At 36.9% G+C, this 19,059-nt stretch overlaps 2 protein-coding genes across 2 annotated transcripts; one reads left to right on the forward strand and one right to left on the reverse strand.

Annotated features, from left to right (window-relative positions):
- Window positions 1–3,457: 3,457 nt before the first annotated feature.
- Window positions 3,458–7,850, reverse strand: LOC140012829 (U-box domain-containing protein 35-like). Its single transcript, XM_072061151.1, has 8 exons — window positions 7,676–7,850; window positions 7,310–7,416; window positions 6,940–7,061; window positions 6,611–6,814; window positions 5,804–6,065; window positions 5,575–5,670; window positions 4,979–5,407; window positions 3,458–4,431 (listed from the first exon to the last, which is right to left on the reverse strand). The coding sequence occupies exons 1-8, from the start codon at window positions 7,848–7,850 to the stop codon at window positions 3,724–3,726; spliced, it is 2,103 nt and encodes a 700-aa protein (XP_071917252.1). The 3' UTR covers window positions 3,458–3,723.
- Window positions 7,851–9,304: 1,454 nt separating this feature from the next.
- On the forward strand, window positions 9,305–17,329 carry LOC113706163 (peptidyl-prolyl cis-trans isomerase CYP57). The gene is made up of 10 exons (XM_072061717.1): window positions 9,305–9,741; window positions 10,462–10,640; window positions 10,766–10,867; window positions 11,859–11,968; window positions 12,074–12,215; window positions 13,127–13,349; window positions 13,995–14,043; window positions 14,777–14,969; window positions 15,569–15,706; window positions 16,971–17,329. The coding sequence occupies exons 1-10, from the start codon at window positions 9,522–9,524 to the stop codon at window positions 17,109–17,111; spliced, it is 1,497 nt and encodes a 498-aa protein (XP_071917818.1). The 5' UTR covers window positions 9,305–9,521; the 3' UTR covers window positions 17,112–17,329.
- Window positions 17,330–19,059: the final 1,730 nt, after the last annotated feature.

Raw genomic sequence — 19,059 nt, forward strand, 5'->3', positions numbered from 1 at the left:
TTTAAATTGAGATTCCAGGAGTCACATTTGTAAGAGCTGTTTTATCTTTTTGTCTCTTTCTAATAAGCATCGAGTATGGGCTTGCCTGATATGAATTGATTCAAAGTACTTGTGTGACTTCCTTTCATGTCTTATCCAGTCACTTTTGATCATTTTTACAATTTTTTGGAGGAAAAAAAAAAAAGAAAAGTACTAGTGCATTTGTTTCATATAAAGAAAGAAGAAAGAAGAAAGAAAATGCTAGAAGATGGAACAAAGATATGTAGCAGGAGGAGCTACTTGCACCGTCATCATATTTTTAAATCATTTAGAGACTGCCATAGCAACCGCAGGATGTTATGCAGGATAGAAACTTGATTTCCTCCATATGCAATTATGCACGAAGGCGTAACTTTTGGTCTCGAACATTTATCTCAAATAATTACATTCAAGAAAATTATCATACAAATATCGAGTGCTGACACTGTCTGTACATGGTAGTCAGGTGGATTCTAATAATGCAGATTGGAAGACAACTGAGAACAAATCCACGAGCACAATACATCTGGAAAAGTCCATATATCCCATACATAAGTTCCAAGAACTCCCATCTAACTTATACTTCCACTAAGTATAGTACAAGGCGTGAAGTAACAGCAACAAAACAGAAAGGGATGAGCCGGGCAGAGCAAAAGATGATGATTTCGAGGAATAGAAGTAGTAGTAAGGGTAAGAGTAGTTGCGCTGTCCCACACCAGGAGGTACCTGAATAGAAGGAACGTTTCCCCCGCCGCCTCCAAAATAATTGAAATGAGGTGGAGGAGCTGCATTACCCCATGAAATATAAGATGGTGGTGGAGGTGGAGGTGGAAGTGGAAGTGGAGGTGGAGGTGGAGGTGGCGAGGATTCAGGAGGCAATGGCTTTGGAAGCAATGAGGGTGGTGGTGCATGAAAGTAATAATTTTGTGGAGGCGAGTAGTGGTGCACTGGTGGTGTTGGCGGTGTCAGCAGAAGCCCAGGTGGGGAAGATGGTGGTGGCTTTGGATTCACTGGCGATGGTGGTGGTGAACATATGACAGGACATGTTCCACAGTCACTAACGCATATCAAACTTGCTGATGCTGGAGTGCCTGGTGGAGGTTGATCATCACATTTGATAGCTTTAGCAAGCATGAGAGAACAAAGCAATAGAAACCATTTTCTTGTAATAGATGAAAGAACTCTGGAAAGCAACATCATTCTATAGTTGTTGCGAATGACTTGAGAGCTTGTCATGATATATGCTCCACTATGAAGTAGTATTCACTTTTGCGATTTTATAGTGCAAACGAGAAATGAGGTAGAATAGCTTAGGGTTACTAGATTCATGTGTGCCTGTGGAGATTGGAAAGTAAAAAGTTCGATCTGGATGCTTCTTTAACAAAAAAAAGCCTCAAGGGTTGGTTTTTCTGCAAAGCAGTATGACAAATTGACATTTGAATACGCTCCTTGGACTATTTTGACAATTGCACCCTAAATCATTGGACTATAGCTAGTTTGGCAAATAAGTTTTTGGCCAAGTTGGTCAGTAATCTCAAAAAAATTTTCAAAATTTTTTAACTATGTATTTCCAAATATCCAAAAATTTATACATTTCAAAAAAATTTTTTACAACTTCTACAATAAATTACAGTAAAGTTTTAGACAAACACCCAAAAAATTCATTTGCCAAACGGGGCTACTACTGATTTTGGTGCTTCACTCATTCCGAGTCCTTCATCACTAGGGATATGAAACTGTGGCAATCTTCCTACCAATTGGTCAATCAAGGAATTAATGGAGATTTTGCCACATTTTCATGCAAAAAGTTACAATAATTGAGATATGACATATATTTAAAGAGACTTGCAGCACATTTTTAGAATCAATGTGTAGGTAAACAAAACTCAGCTATCACAAAAAATCTCACGATTATGTGGTGAATTGTTAAGGCCAAAATGTGATAACAATCCTTGAATTTAGAAAAAAACTGAGTCTGGTGAAACTTGATCTTGGCAAGTTCATCTTGACAATTAACTCTATTAATTTACATGTAATTTAAATTTTTAAGTGACTAACGTACTACCCTCTGCAAATTGTGAGTGTGGTGATTTGTTGATGATCCTTATCGTATTCGTTAATCATTTTTACCAGTAGGGGGAATCCTATGCAGGATTCATTTGGTAGTGACAGCCTATCTTTTCAATATGCTTTTCTCTAGACACAATCCACCTTTGCGGGCATCAATTCTTCGTCAATAGTTTCATACTTTATCCTGTTTGCTTTTGTATGTGCTTTTCTTATGCAGAAGGACTTTTCCACTCAACCATTTCAACTTTGACTCCAAGCAAAGAATTTCATATTCAATTATTGCAGATTCTAAGGAGATCCTTTTGATATGACATTCTTGTGGGGCTGTGCATCAAACAAGCAGCATATTCTTGATCTAGCTTGTTCCCTTTGTCCATCAATAAATAACAAGCCTGACTCTGGTAATCCAAGCAAATGGATAAAATTTTGGGGACAAATGTCTGGCTTGGCTATGACAATCACTTTCCTTTTCCCATGCACATTAATCTATTGTATAATCAACGTGAACAAATAATTAGTCAGTAATGATAATTGAGGAGGCATTGATTTAATAGTTAAAATTGATTCTCATAATACAGAGATCCTGGATTCAAATTTTCCTTCTCCCACGTTGTTTCTTAAATTTCATTCCTCTCCTATTGAAATTCTAAAAAACTAATGTTTGTCCTTAATGGCGATCAAAATTATTGTAATTGCACATAATTAGAGGGTCATAGGTTGAGTTTCCAATGATTTCATGCTTGTGGTGATTAAACTTTAGAATCCATGACAAGGGAAAGAACCTAAGAGGCATGTTTGCTGAATGCACAAGCCAAGATTTCAACTAATAAAAATTACTTTTTTTAAAAGAAGAAGAGGCTAAATAAGTATACTAATAAGGTTTGTACTTAAAAAGGGCCAAAGGAAAATAAGTATACTAATAAGGTTTGTACTTAAAAAGGGCCAAAGGAAGATTAATCCGTAATATTTTATTGAGCATTGACAAGCTAACTACGACACCTGATGCAGAATTATTGAACTTCCCATTCATTCGTTTCTCTATACTCATGACCTTTTTCTCATTCTGAATTTGGATATGTTTATGGTGACAAATAACCATCTTTTTCATTTTTTTTCTTGGCCTGGTTGAAGTTCTTACTTAGCTGATGTAACATGATAGCTTTTATCTCAATTTTATAAGTAGTTTCTAAACTGGTTTATGATATGTGATTTTAATTTGTTAAATTTTTGGGGCCATTTAGTAGCGTTCATGCTTCTTGTTAAATTTGTTTTCCGTACCTTCTTCTGTTTTCAGTGCACATAATGCTGGAGGACGTGAAGTTGTTGCAAAATTTCTAGTTCCAACAAACGCATTTCTGCGATTGAAGCATAACAACAAAGCCTCTGAATCTGGATTACATTTACATTTGCATCTAGCAATACACTTTGATTGCTCCCAGTTTTCACAGCCATGTACCTCTCTGGTTACAACTTCCTATAAAATTTCAGTGGAAAGATCAAGTAACATCACCAGAAAACCCTACACATAAAAAAAAATAAAAAAAAGTGTTTGATATATAGGTAATTGTATATCAGTGAAGCAGATTATTGCCTGGCTTATATTTGGAGATCTTTACTCTGGGCAAGGGGTGATTTCTAAGAGTTGTTAAACATGCTGTTCATACCAAGTTCTTTCAACCGACTAAGCTCCGGAACTATAACTGATCCAAGATCTGGTCTATCCTTCTTCCTAAGCTCAACACACTGCAATGATAATTTTGCAAAGCTTAGAGCATCTTCGACAGGCCATTCCGGGACTGTTGGATCTAACAAATCTGCAATTCTTCCTTCTTCTATAGCCCTCTCGACGTGATGTGTGAGCCCCATTGGAGGCCTTGCAGTGATAATCTGGAGTAACAATACCCCGAGAGAATATATATCGGACTTTGTCCCTAATTCACCTGTATGCTGGTATTCAGGATCTATATAACAAAATGTCCCAGCAGCCGAAGTCATGTGATATTGTGTTACAGTATCGGCTACGGAGGCTGGAACCAAACGTGCCAAGCCAACATCACTAATTTTACAAACGAAATTTTGATCTAAAAGGATGTTGGCAGGTTTAAGGTCCCGATGCACAAGAGGCTCTGGTTTTGTCTGGTGAAGGAATAGAAGGCCAGTGGCAATATCAGCTGCAATTTTAAACCGAAATGCCCATGGTATGGGTGGTGTGTTACCTTTGCGAAATAGCCTATCTTCCAAACTTCCATAGTTCATATATTCGTATACCAAGCATCCATATTCAGGACATGCACCCAAGAGGAGAACCATATTTGGGTGTCTAATGCTGCTCAGGACCTCTACCTGTAGAATAGAAACCATAATGTACGTAAAGAAATTCCCACATGTATACCTACAAATTTACAGACTATCCCACTAGCATGTTTAAATACCCCGCTGAAGTGCTAATGTCGGTAGATTTTGACATGGGTCATTGAACCTTGATCTTAGGTTAGATAAGCAAAGTTTAGGATCTAATTTATAGAAGAAAGATGGTTTTACGTTTTGACAAACGTCTAGATGCGTCTTAGCATGTACCATAACATTTTGTCAATGGTAATCATATGCTCGCAATAGATGAATATGGTTATGTTTCTATACCATTTGCAAGCTTAACTAGTGCTTTATTTCTTCCCTGCCACAGTTTTGATAACAATGAATAAGAGGCTTGTGGGATTGACACGAGACTTTTTTTTTCTTCCCCTAAAGTTAAAAAATCATCTATATTTAAGGACAAGCACCACTATCAGTATCTGTGTACACAGTTTTTTGTTTCCTTCTTAAACTTTCCTAAAGCGTCCTGTGTGCATATATGCGGGCTAGTAATCTCAAACAGAAAGCAATGTCTTACCTCTTGTTGGAATTGCTTCCTTCCTTGTGCTGCATCAGGTCTCAGAATCTTAATGGCAACTGGAGTATGATCAAGTTTACCTTTATAAACAGGACCATAACCACCTTCCCCGATTTTTGATGAACTTGAGAATTTATTGGTGGCAATTTCTATATCCTCAATGGTGTATTTTCTGCAACGACAATCATTTTGTGATAGAATTTTCAGTGCTCTAGACTTTCCTTCTGCTTCTCGCTTGGCCTTTTCCTCAGCATGCTTTCTTCTTTGTGCTTCAATATCAGCTAACTTTTGAGCCTTCTCAGCCGCTTCAATGGCAGCTCTACGTTTAGCCTTATTTATCTCAACAATCGCGAAAGCTGACTCTCCAGAATGTCGGGCTTGCTCAATCTTCAGGGCTTCTTCCATTTTCCATCTGTCGAGCTCTTTAGCCTGAAAGATGGGCAAAAAGTATCCATTCCAAATGTTATAAAAGCTGATAGCATGCTACCATTTCATGACCATGTGGTCCTTTTGGATGATAGAACAGGTGGGAGAGAAGGGATGCGGCAAGTATATTGACTACTAGTCCTAAGAGAAAATGCATCGTCTAGCGTTACCTTTTGTTTGGCTGAGAGAGCTTCCTTGCAAGCTGTATTGTACATTTCCAAAGTCTGTTTGAGCTCGAGTTTCAGTCTATTCATTTCGGCTTCAAGCTGCCATTAGGAATTCCATAAAGCCAATGTAATGAATCATTGTGGTTTTAATATTCACATAAACATCAGAATGGTCTCTGTATTCATCTACAACAACTCTGCAACTCATTAGTATTTATAATTTATCACTTACTGAAGATGATCCAGAACTTCCACTGTTTGCAGCATCCAGCATGTTAGCAAAATCTACATTTTTAATAATTGCCTCCATCGGTCCAAAGTGAAATGGTGCAGTGGAATCACTATCACTGGTGGAGAGGCTATTGCGACTGGGTACATTACTTTTTGCAACGAACGAAATATCAATATTCTCCATTGATCCAAACGGAAGAGCTGCAGGAGGCCACACTTTCGCAGGCCCCACTCCCTTTTGCTCTTCTCTCCTAGATAATGCCCTGCTTCATATTTGATAAAGCTGATTATGCCAAAGAAGGAATGGTTGAACTTTCTTTTATGCATGCCCGGCCATGCTCATCTATTTCAGAAAGTTAACTTCTCAACAATTGATTGCTCGACCATGTTCCAATAGTTTAGGTCTGAACCCTATAGGCTACAATAAACAATGTTTCCCCACTACATTGAAACTAGAATGTTTGGTCTTGTGCACACAACTTTTTCTCTTGTATATAATCTTCCTTCATCTAACCCCATAGAGGCATGATGTAGCTCATTTTTAACCCTGGGTTGAATAAGAATGGTGCGTCCTCACGATGTCTGTAAATCGTTATTAGCTATCATAATGAGCTAAGAAAGACTGCCACATGAATCATTTTAATTTGAACATTTTTTTAAAAGATGCGATCATGTCTCTCTGCTCGTTGACCAGAATTTTTGTTAAGAGGCACTATCCAAGACAAACTACCTTATTTATGAGGGAGGGGAAAAAAAGAAAAGAAAAGAAAAGTCAGCAATATTACATACAATGATTAGTAACATGTACCTAGAAAGATCCTCAGGTTCACTGTGATTAAACCTGATGGGAGACTGGTTTCTTGCAGATTCTTGTTTAGGAGTTACAGGAGTCGACTTAGATCTTACAGCAGGTCGAAAAGATAGCTTCTTGCCTTTTGCGATTACATACACAGAACAGAAATCAGGGGCAGCCTTGTTGACAATTGTTGGCACATCATGAGTCCAAAACTTCCTGCATTACTAATATGTCATGTTAGGTCTTTCTGAACTGTGTTTTTCATCAATGTAATGCAATTCTCTGTGTATCTGCCCCGTGAAAGTGCTTGTGTGTGTGTGTATCAGAGAGAGAGAGAGTACCTTGCAATGGGATTTCTTGACGATGCACCAAGAACAATATTTTTAATGTGATTGTCAGAAATATAGTCCAGAATTGCCTTGGAAACATCTACGCCTTCAAGGAGTACTTCTTTCACTTTAATCTGGAATTCCCTCCACATCCATTAACAATTCACAGTCATGTTAGATTTTAATTTAGATTTTGCTACCCGATTACTCCAAGGTGATCAATCTAATACATATGTTGGGTTGAATGGCCTTAAAGTAACTCAATCAAGAGACGATCATGCAATATATCCATTGCCACAACAATGACCAAAAATTGTTCTTATATATAACAGGCTACACAAAATCATTCGAACTATTCTTCATACATAAAAAAATCGCGTACCCCTTTACGTGCGCAATACAGGCGGGATGGTTTGAAAAGCTGCTGCTCATCCGTAATCCCTGATGCATTATATGCATTAGCAACCTCACCGTCTGCGCCAAGACTCTCTGTCAAGGATCCATGCAGCATATATATATACATATATATATATATATTAGCAAAATGGCCATAGTTAATTATTCCAATGATCAGAGTTCAACATGCTAATGCTGCCAGGTGAAATTTTGTTTGCATCTTATCTTATGAGACTGATAATAACAAACCTATCTAATATCATTCATGAAACAAAGAAAATAGACCTTTAACTAGGTGCATACGTAGTCATTATATTACATGTATCATAAGCCAAAAAGAGAGGGTACCTACGAGGTTGTGGATTTCTGATCTTAACATGGATCAGAATGATTGAATGATCTGTTAACAAGAGATGCTCAACAGCCCATTTGACAGCTGATGCACTGTTCTTGTCCCTATCAATGGCCACCGCGGTGAGATTGTTGGTGGTGGATTCATCAGAGCTTGTGCCACTATGAGGAGCCATTTATATTTCGTTTTTCATAGGACAAAACTACTCCTAGCTAGTTATTGTACATTCATCTGTACATTCATTGTGGGGTTGGTGGGGGAGATAACTGATAAACAGGGCCTAAAGCCACCAGCATAAAGGCCAGCCCACCACCGGTGGTACCACCTTATCACCACCACTTGCGCCTTGAATGTATGTTTTCTCCGGCGAAAAAAGAAAATGGAAGACAGGAGGACACCAAGGGTCCCTTTGGTTGATTCTCTTTCTTCCTCCCGCTTTCTGTACTTTCAACGAACAAAATTGACTTGACTAACGAGAATTCTATTTGTGTTTTTTCCACCATCCATTCCTTTTCTAGGCATTTCATTAAAAAAAAAAAAAAAGTACTGGAGTTTCTATTTGCACTGCATGAATCTACTCTTGCTGATCTGTACGCTAAGAAAGATTAATCCTTATTTAACTGTTGGCATACGACAATAACGTAAAAGATACATTTCCATAATGAACGCTACAAGATGACTAGGATGATTAAAATTTGTTAAATTCAAGTACTATTCATTCAAATAAATAAAATTTTTTCCAAATTGTGATTTCAAAACTAAATATTACTAAATAAATAGACATATGAGAATCATATTGTTCTTCAGATGTTCATAATTTACATATGCATGTGTATGAAAATAAACTTAGACGTTTAATTTTCTAATTGGGGTCAGACTGAAAAGAGTCTATCGAACTTGCTTCATTTTTTGTTAGTGACCTTTTTAATTTTTTAGAGGGGATCAATAGTACAGTTAGTTACAAGTAAAATATCTTACTAACTAAGCCATCCCATGTTATTTGTTACTATCCATTATTGTTAGTAATCATAGCATAGCAATTATCCTCAATTATTATTTGCTGTTCTTTGTTCCTTATCATTAAAAGTTTTATGTTCTAATTCCCTTTTTGTGACTTTCCTTCTTAAATCCCCCCTTCTTCTGTTACAAAAAAAAAAAAATTTTTAAAATTATAGTAAATGAGTATTTTTTGTCTCTCAGATGGTTAAGTGACACAAAATAAAGGTTTGAAGTAAAGTGAGAATTAAAGTATAACTTAGGTGGATAAATTGTAATTGACCCTAAATCTGGTAACGTTATCAAAAGTCATTTCTTGGCTTTGACAAAAAAGACATCAGCCTTTCAGGGATAATCAGGGTCTCTTTAGATCTTAGTAGCATGTTCCCTGCATAGGTTGATATCCCACATCGGGGTTGGGGGGGATTTGGGGTAGGTTTATAAGTCTCCTGCAGGAACCATAAAAGTTGCCGGCTTTTGTGATTTCCTGCTGCTGGATTAAGGTTTGTAAAGTTATCAAAAGTCATTTCTTGGCTTTTTGACAAAAAAGAAACAACTTTTTCGATTGGGTCGAATTTACAAATATATTAACAAAATGAATAAATAAAAGAATGTGGACGGTCCACGTCCAGATTAGGCAATGTTCTTCTTGGGCCGCTAATGACTCTCCGTTTATGAACCCGCAACCAGTTTTCACCCGGCTACTACTTCGTTCTGAGTAACCGGCCCACCTATAAATATCCAAATTTTAGCTCGCAAAGCAAAACTAACTAATCATTGTCGCCGGACAGCCGGCGAAGTGAAGGAACACCGAACCCCAAACTGATTGGATTGGCTAAAGAATTTGACAATGTCGACGGTGTACGTATTGGAGCCGCCGACGAACGGGAAAGTGATATTGAACACCAATTACGGGCCGCTGGACATTGAGCTATGGCCAAAAGAAGCTCCGAAGGCCGTCAGAAACTTCGTCCAGCTTTGCGTCGAAGGTTACTACGATAATACCATCTTCCATCGGATTATCAAGTCCTTCCTCGTCCAAGGCGGCGACCCGACTGCCACTGGCCAAGGTCTTCCATTTTCTCTTTTTGCTTACTTCCTAGGCTGATTAATTCACCGAGGTTTCGACAAATTCATGACTAAGTTTGTGCCTCATTGGTTGGAGTTGTAGAGCTAGGGCAGTGAACTACAGTTTACAAGTTACCTTTTTTTCTGCTTTTTATGTGTTTAATCTTCGCTCAAATCTTGTCACTTAGCATTTTGAGTGATGTATCGAGTTATGAACTCAAATTTTAGGGCGAAACGTATATTAGGATGATACATGAAGTTTTCAGGTCGATTCTACATAAAACCATAGAGTATCGGGGTGTAACATAAAGCAAACATATTTTTACCGAGGTATGAAAGCTATAGCCCGTGAGGAATCACGGCGCCACATAAAAATACCAGATTTTAAGTGACATAAAATTTTTGATTTTGGGTAACAACTTTAGCTAGAGAATCACGGTGTAAAACAAGAATGCTATATTGTAAGTGATAAATGAAGTTATGGATTTGATTTTGAATAATAAGTCTAGAGAGTGATAATCAATGTGTAATGTAAAAACAACCCCGGTTTAAGTGGATATATGAAGTTATGGATTCGAATTTGGGTTATCAGAAAGGCATTATTTTGATTGCTTGGTGAGGAAATTGTTTATCCTTTCTTTTTCTCTTTTTGCTTTATAGAATTCGTGATCTTTCAGGTCCTCACTGTCATCACCAATTTAGTTCTTTTTGCACACTTGCAGGAGGCGAGAGCATATATGGTGGTGTGTTTGCTGATGAGTTCCATTCACGTTTAAGATTTAAGCATAGGGGTCTGGTTGCATGTGCTGGTGCTGGTTCACCAAATACAAATGGAAGCCAATTCTTTATAACCTTGGATCGTTGTGATTGGCTTGACAAAAAGCATACTATTTTTGGAAAAGTAATCTCTCACAGACAAAAATGCTGACAGATATATTAGATTATATAATTTTGGTTGTGTCTGCAAAATTTTCTATAATTGATTTGGAATTTATTAAATTATTTGGTTTCTTTTCATGTTTGCAGGTTACTGGAGATTCCATATATAACCTTCTAAGAATAGGTGAAGTTGAGACTGATAAGGATGATAGGCCATTGGATTCTCCCCCAAAAGTACTTTCCGTTGAGGTGTGTATCTCTTATAGTGTTTGAATTTCATATTTCTAGAGAGGAATTGCCATTGAAGAAGTATAGATAATTTACAGTGGTTGTATTGTCACTTTTTCATGCAATATTGTGATTTCCAGGATAGATTGCTGTGCTTTATTTTAGAAAAAATTTCTTAAAAGTTCTTTTCCAGTTTTTAAAGTATAGGAAAAACGAAAGAACTTAGTTCAAATCTGGCAGCTTATGTTGACATGATGATGATACCAATTCAGTGCTGCATTACAACAAACTACAACACTTATTTTGGATTTTGATATAAGTTAGCTAGTCCAGTAAAGACGTATTTGTGAAGCCAACAAGTTTTACAAGTTGAATGCTTTTTTAACTTGGAGATCCCTATGCCCAAGCAAATGGAAGTCAAATGTTGAATTTTCTGAACCTTTGCTGCAGAATTCAACACATTTAATTTTGCTACACGCACTTCTAGCACCTTATTATCTCTTGTTGGCAAAATATAGGTGCGATCGCAGTGTGTGCACAAGCTTAATCTTATCATAGTAGTCCTTTTTTTATTAAAAGATTTTGTGTTTAGTTTATCATAACAACTTTGAATAGCTTGCTTGATGTGTAAGAAGAAAGGAAAGATAGTCATCATGGATATCCGATCTTTTTGCAACATGAAAATTAGCGCCTAAGTGCGATTTTTTTGCCTCCTGTTGGTAATTTTGGCAAGTATTGCATTTTTTATAGCATTTTTATCTGGCTATCTGTGCTTTAAAATGTTGGTAGGATCTAATTGTTGACTATTGTAATTTCATTTGAATTCCTCTTTTGTGTAAAATGTCTCTATAGAAAGATTGTGTGTACTGTATTAATTTGTCCATGTGAATGGGTGATAATTGAGTAAAAAGAACGGAAAGATACTCATAATGGATTTTCTGTCCTGCATCATCACAAAATATTGTTTCTAATTGGTTCATTGCCTAATATTTGTCTTTAAATGGCTGTCTAGGTATTGTGGAATCCATTTGAGGATATTGTTCCCAGGATAGCCTCTTCAAAGTCCTCGCAGTCTTCTAAAGTTGAAACTGAGAAGAAAGACACCAAGCAGAAAGCTACAAAGTAAGTTGCCTTGCTTGCCTTTTGTGTGATTAACTGCTGTCTTTAAGGTATATTATATGATTTAACTGTTTGTTGCCGGCCATGTTTTTTGGGTGCTTGCTATAGAAAGTTGAACTTGCTTTCATTTGGAGATGAAGCAGAAGAGGAGGAGAAGGAATCGGCTAATGTCAAGACCCGGATTAAGAGCAGTCATGATGTATTAGATGATCCACGTCTTCTGAAAGAGGAGAATCATACTGATGATGTGGTAATCATTTATTCCTTTTGTCAGGGCAATCAATAATAACTGTAGTTCTTCACCTCATGATCTGTTAGGAGCTTGTTAACCATCTACTGATTAGCTACTTGACTTGCAAAAGACTAATGTCTTCTAACTTGTTTCAGTACAAAATGGTGAAACTGTATCATAACAGCACTACTGTACTGATTGTTAAAGTACCTTTTTTTAATGTTTAGAGAGTGACTGGAGAGGATCTAGATGGTAAAACTTTCCTGCATCATCATTTCATGATGGTGCCATAAATTCCTCCATCATGAGATTTTGGCAGCCATCTAATATCTTAGCTTCGGAACACTTCTGCAGTGGAAGCAATTTTCAGTTGTCAGTGATAGTGCAGGAACCTAGTTATGTCTCCCGACATATTGTTAATAAGCTAGCCATGCAAACACATAGGCCAGCCTACCTGCTAGGTAAGTGAATTGCAGGGAAAAGGGAAACAGGATCCAGACACTACTAGAGAAATATTGGGAAGAAAACTCTACCGTAAAGAAGTGAAGGCTAATTCTTAGAAGTTGTCTTTTCTCTGAGATTACGTTTTTAAAGATAAAAGTGCATCTTTTGACAAATCACATGAAAAATGTTAGCTCAGAGTTTTTAATGTGCTAAAATTTCAATGGGTTTAATAAAGTATGGAAGGTAATATGCTTTTGTCTTCACAATGCTTTTATTGTTGGTGTTCCCAGGAATCTACCTAGTATTTTTTATAGATTTTACATGAGTTTTTCTTCACCTACATGCTGTCAGTTTTGGAGGGACAAACTTTATGAATGTTGAATGACATGCGCTTATTGGGGGGAACAACGAATATAATTTATTTTCCCCTGATCAGTAATAAATAAATTGCTTGGACATACACTTAAATGAAGTTCCTAATGCAGAAAGCATCTGACGTTAAAGCTACAAGGGATAAGCAGTTGACAGTCAGAGAGGCTTTACGTTCAAAAAGGGAAGAACCACAGGGACAATCAGATGCCAAGTTGCCTGAAGCTTCTGATTTTAGTGATGAAGATGAGGCTAACTTTGATGCAAGGATGCATCAGCAGATACTGCTGAAAAGAAAGGAGCTTGGTGTTCTTCCAACTGAACAAAAGAAGGATAAGGGTAAGTTTATTTTCTGCATAGAGTTAAAATGAACCTATAGCTTACAAATCTTTTTTATCCATGCCAATTAACATAGTCAACTTGTTTCTGTTCTAGCCAAATTTAGTGTCATAATGCTTAGTATTTGTTACTTTGGACTTAATCGGATTTACAACTATATAATATTTTTTGACCTGATAGAAAGTGCTTTATCATTTTTCTCCTGAAATGCTTTGATGTCATCAAGAAATTACTATGCGCCTGCAACTAAGCTTTTGTATGCTGTTTTATGATATTCTTCAGCATGTTTTATATGATTATGGATTGGCTCAAGCAGTAATCCTTCCTACTGCCCAGTGAAAGCAGTCTGACAGAACAAGAATTTTTTGGTATTTTTATGACTCCTAGACTGATTGTGACACTTCAACCGTTAGCCAGATCCACAGGGTGGATAAGATGCACAAAAATGATTCAAATGAAACCTCATGCTGGATGAGATGTTTTGAACATATTTTATGATAGTACTTCTGCTCAGATTGATAATTTGCAGCTAGATGGCAACATGTTTATTCTTGGGGCTCTTAGCAAAATCTGCTCCTGTTTAGTGTGAATAATCTACACATGTTTTATTGTTGCTGAAAATTCTGATCGTACTGCCTTTTCTAGGAGGTTATGGTAGTGCAAGTCCAAGAAACCGGACATTGTCTCCCCCAAGGTACGTCTTAATTTACATTTGCCAGTCTTTTTTTCCGTTAAATGTCATAACTCACTAGCATAGATGAAAATGCAATTGTTCTTCCCGTTTTAGCTTAGTGTTTGCTTGTTCATTGTGGAATGTCAAAGTTTTGCTATTTCAAATCTGTCCATCCAGGTCTATTAGAGTTGCAAACTATGTTCAAATACAGGCGTTTTATTATGTCTTAATTGTAAAACTCTTCATCGTCAAGTTTGGGTCTAATTTACATACTCAGACACAATTTCTTTGTATGATGTATTCTTTTGCTTTGATAGGTTAGGTCTTGTTGATGTTGCACATGCAACTTGCTTGGTCATCAACCTACAATATGAATTAGGTTGCCAGTTGCAAACTCACATTCACTGACTGATGCTTATACTTGAAGGAGACTTTGCTACTGTTAAATGTAACTTCTGGTTATCAGCTTATGTTTTTGAGTGCTGCTGTTTGATCCTAATAGATTGAAGACATTAATGAGCCATAGCACCACTTGCCAAATATTGTTAAGGTTATGCTGTACTTTCAGATTGCTCTGTTTAATATACCTGCTGAAACTATGTCTTGCTTGCATCATTGAGACCTTATTTTGATGGGAAAATGTTACAATTGTACAAGTCCAATATGTGAGACTTCGCTGATACTTATAATCGATCTGCCTCTCCCTTTTTAAGCAATTGAACTCTTGAGAGCTGAAAGATTGTCTGCTTATCAGGTCCCATGTAGAAAGTGATGATGACCGACCAAAGGTGGAGAAATTGTCCTTGAAGAAAAAGGGACTGGGCTCAGAGGCTAGAGCTGAACTCATGGCTAATGCAGATGCTGACCTACAGTTGATGAACAATGCTGAACGTGAAAGACAGCTACAGAAGCAAAAGAAGCGCAGACGCCAAGGACATGAGGATGAAGTATGCATTTGACATTCATATTGATCATTTTATGTTTGTACCTTGTATAAAAGCTTCTTTTCTTATACTTATAATTGATGTGTATTGAGAGAACCTGTTGTTCTTAGAGCAGTGGCCGAGTTAAGCAGTATGTGTTTTAAAGAGTAAGCACACAAAACATTAGTAAACGAAACCAAATAATACCAGCATTAGAAAAGGGAAGCAAAACAAGAAAGAAAAACATAAGAGGATATGCATGTCAGTTCCTAATGCATAACTTGGGGAAACTCAAGGTAAAATATGAGAAATTCTATTGTTAGATATACTTGTGTATTCTGATAAGAGCAGAGGTTCAACACTTTTTACATAATATTCTCCTAAGGCATATAATCCTCTGTTAAATTCATTGACCAAGGTCAGAGCACAAAACTTTTTTGTTTCAAATGATGTGGTTGTGTTCTCTGAAAGGATGGCTGTAGCTGTATTAGATCTGGAAATTTTTGCAATGACTTGATGGAGAAAATGAATGAAAAGTAAAGATATGGATGTGCTATTATCTATATTCAAGCTTCCTATAGATGGTTAACACTCCTGATTTCATTTATTTCTGTGATTCTTAGGTGCTGAAGAGACTGGAAAAATTCAAGGCAGCATTTTCTTCCAAATCCAATGGATTGAAAGATGAAGATGCAGGTGGTAAGGATGATGTACCAGAATGGATGGGGGTTCAGCTTAAGTTTGCTCCTGACCCTGTCAAGGTAATCTTCACTTCTTTGTGTACCTTGTACCGTCAGCTTGAATGTGGATTGAGATCAAATTGAAGTTGGCATTCTCATTGTTGAGTTTTGCTGCTGTTGAGCATCCACAGCCAGCATAAATACATAATACAATGACTCTTTAAGATCCCCAGTACTTTGTATGTGATGCAAACCTTTTTTGTTTCATGCCTGTCAATTTCAACGCCACATATGTTGAAATTCAAGTTACCCTGAGGATGTAGTCATTAAAGCTAAATAGATACAAATTGAGTTCCACAATGACATTCAACTGATTTTGATGGGTGAGGAAAATGAATGCTGAATAACCTTAACAGTCAAATTAGAATAAGGGAAGCTGGCCATCAATCAAACTCATATGTGAGTGAGTAATTATGTGATTTAGAGTTTCTATAAATTTGCTTTGGCATTTAATTTTGAGAACAGACTTTAGAGAATTAATCTCCTTACAGATTATGTGGTGATTTTAATATAGTCGGTTGGCTGTTATGGAACCCAGGCGATTTATTGTGGAATGCATGGTTATCAAAAGATTAGTTTTGTATGTCTGGCCACCTTGCAAACAAAGTGAACACTTCGCTATTTTCCCATTTTTAGCAACTACGATAAAATATTTAAAAAGGAGAAAGTTTTAGGAAACCAAAAAGAGTGGAAAAGGTAGGAAATAAATTAACAAAAGGAAAGGATAAAGGTACAGGGATACATAGATTCTGGGGCCGCTGAACAGAGAAATACCGTGTAAAGTCGCGTAGCATGCAGATGCAATGACCGTGTAGTATCATGAACAAGGACTCTACCCCTCTTGTAGCTCTTGAATATCTCATATAGTCTGCAGTGTGATCTTCATTAGGACCACATGATCTTCCAAATGCGCTTATTATTATGCATTTGCTTCTTTACTTTTAATATTTTTACCTTTCTTTAGCTCCAGCCCCAAAAAAGTGTATACAAATAGATAACATGAAAAAATTCCAAAGCGTGACGCATTTGTATCAGGCTTTGTAGAATTGGAGGTGGATAACTAGTTGGATTGCTTGAACGAGGTGGGGTTTTGTGGGATTTTTTCGCTTTAGAAAGGGCTCACCAGCAGAAATTATCTTTCATGGAGCTCTCTTAACAATTTTGGAAATGGAAAGATGCATTGTACAGCTATGTGAGAACTGGATTGTTAAGCTGGGATTTTGCCTCAGAAAGTTGAATCATTGTAATGCTTCTTTGTAATATTTCTTCATATTTAATACCCCAGGATAATATGTCTCGGAGCGAAGATCCAAATGACTATGTGGTTCATGATCCTCTTCTGGAAAAAGGAAAAGAGAAGTTCAACAAGATGCAAGCCAGACAAAAGCGACGTCAAAGAGAGTGGGCTGGCAAATCTCTTACGTAGATACTGCATCTGATGACTTGTAAAAGTTTCCGAGTACCCAAAGAGAGTTCGTAGATCCTGTAAATGTAGCTACGAAGGTGAATTTGCACCCAGAACACATTTGTTGATTATTTACTAACAGCTTTGGAAAGATAGGCTAAGCCATGAGATAACTACAATTTTACATACTTGTGGCAGTATAGCAATAGATTTATGGGCTAATTTCACTTTGCACCTTATACTTTATAGCGATTTCCACATTGTACTATTAATTTCAATTTTTAGACAATCTAACCCTAAATTTTTTTTTTAAATTTTCCTCACTCTGGTGCAATAGTTGAAAAGTGTTAAATACAGTTGATGCTGACATCAGATGTATCTTAAAGTGTTTTATTTGCTTCACTTTGATGTAAAACACAAAATTAAGGGTAAACAACAAAAAAGCCCCCTGTGGTTTCATATCATACCAGTCGATACCCTGTGGTTTGAATTAACCTGAAAAGTGGACGGAAATCGTCAAATATTCGGCGTGTGTCTTAAACGAACTGCAAAGGCGCGTTCATATGCGAAAAACAGATTTCCACCACAAACTTTTACCTGATATGCCTATTTTAGCCTTCACTCTTTAATAATAAGAGACCAGCTTCCGTTTCTTCTGAGTCTTCATGTTCGGCCAAAATTGAAAATTGAAGGCAGCATTCGAAGCCTGTGCAAGTAATCAATCAAGCAGAGCTTGCTGGCTAGCAAAGGAATTGCAGGAAACAAAGCCTTAAGGTAAAAATTTGTATATATTCGGTCTGCAAATTCTGAAGGAAAAGTGGAGAAAGTACCCCAAGATGTCTTCCTCAAGCTCTCGACCAACAAACGGGGGAAATGGAGGCAGAGGTCTTCGATACCAGTACAAGGTATGTAATTGTCGAAGGAAGGCAAAGCTAAAAATTGTTGAGTCGGAAAAGCCATCGAAAGGATTGTTATATTTTGTGTGTGAAAAAGATGAATGTGGGTTCTTTTCATGGTGTAACCCAATTTACAGAGACGAACCAAATCGAGATGCACCTGTTCCCGTAGTGAGCCAACCTATTGAAGAAAATGCGTATTTGGGTGGCGTGCTCTCGAAACTGGAAAATTTGGACAATGAAATGAAGAATTTGAAATTGCTAGTTGGAGGTTGTGTAATGGTATCTATCTTTTCTATTTTACTATTGTTGATGTCTACCAGATAAGATAATGGTAGGCTGTTGTTGATTATATAGTTCTTCATCTATCAAATTGCTAGTTGGTAGTCTGCTAGTGATGTATGGAGTTTTGTTGCAGTGAAATTGAACAAAATTGGTAATCGACATTTTTTAGTTTTGTTTTGGTAATCTGCATTTTGAAAACACTAAAAAATGAACGAAATAAGCTAGCTGGAGTTTTGTTTGCACATTAGTAGTCTTAGCTCAACTAGCTGCATTTCAGCAGGTAGTCTTAGCTCAACTAGTTGTGGAGTTTTGTTTGGTGTCTACCCCAACCGAATAATGGTCAGATTTGTTCTGGTGTTTTCACTACGGGTAAGAAATATACCTGCTAAAAATTGGACAACAACCGATACAGAAGACAAACAAAAGAAGATTGGACAGCAAGTGATATAGAAGACAAACAAAAGAAGACAAAATTGAATCTAGTTGCCAGTTGCCATTCTGCATAACATTCATCTCAACTTGCCAAGAACATAGATTCAGAACTATTTCCAGAACAAAGAGTGTAACTACAAAATCTGTTTCCAGATTATTCAGTAACTACAAAATTTGGTTGCCATTTCAGGGAACCAAATCTGGTACCCAAGAACTTCATTCAGTCACCACAAAAATAGTAAATACATAAGCTAAGTGTATGCAGAACATAGATTCCATCACTGTTTCCAGAATCATTCAATCTGTTTCCAGATTATTCAGTAACTACTGTAGACACCAAATTTTTAGTGTATTTT

The sequence above is a fragment of the Coffea arabica genome, chromosome 8e (assembly GCF_036785885.1).
Source record: "Coffea arabica cultivar ET-39 chromosome 8e, Coffea Arabica ET-39 HiFi, whole genome shotgun sequence".
NCBI lineage: Eukaryota > Viridiplantae > Streptophyta > Magnoliopsida > Gentianales > Rubiaceae > Coffea > Coffea arabica.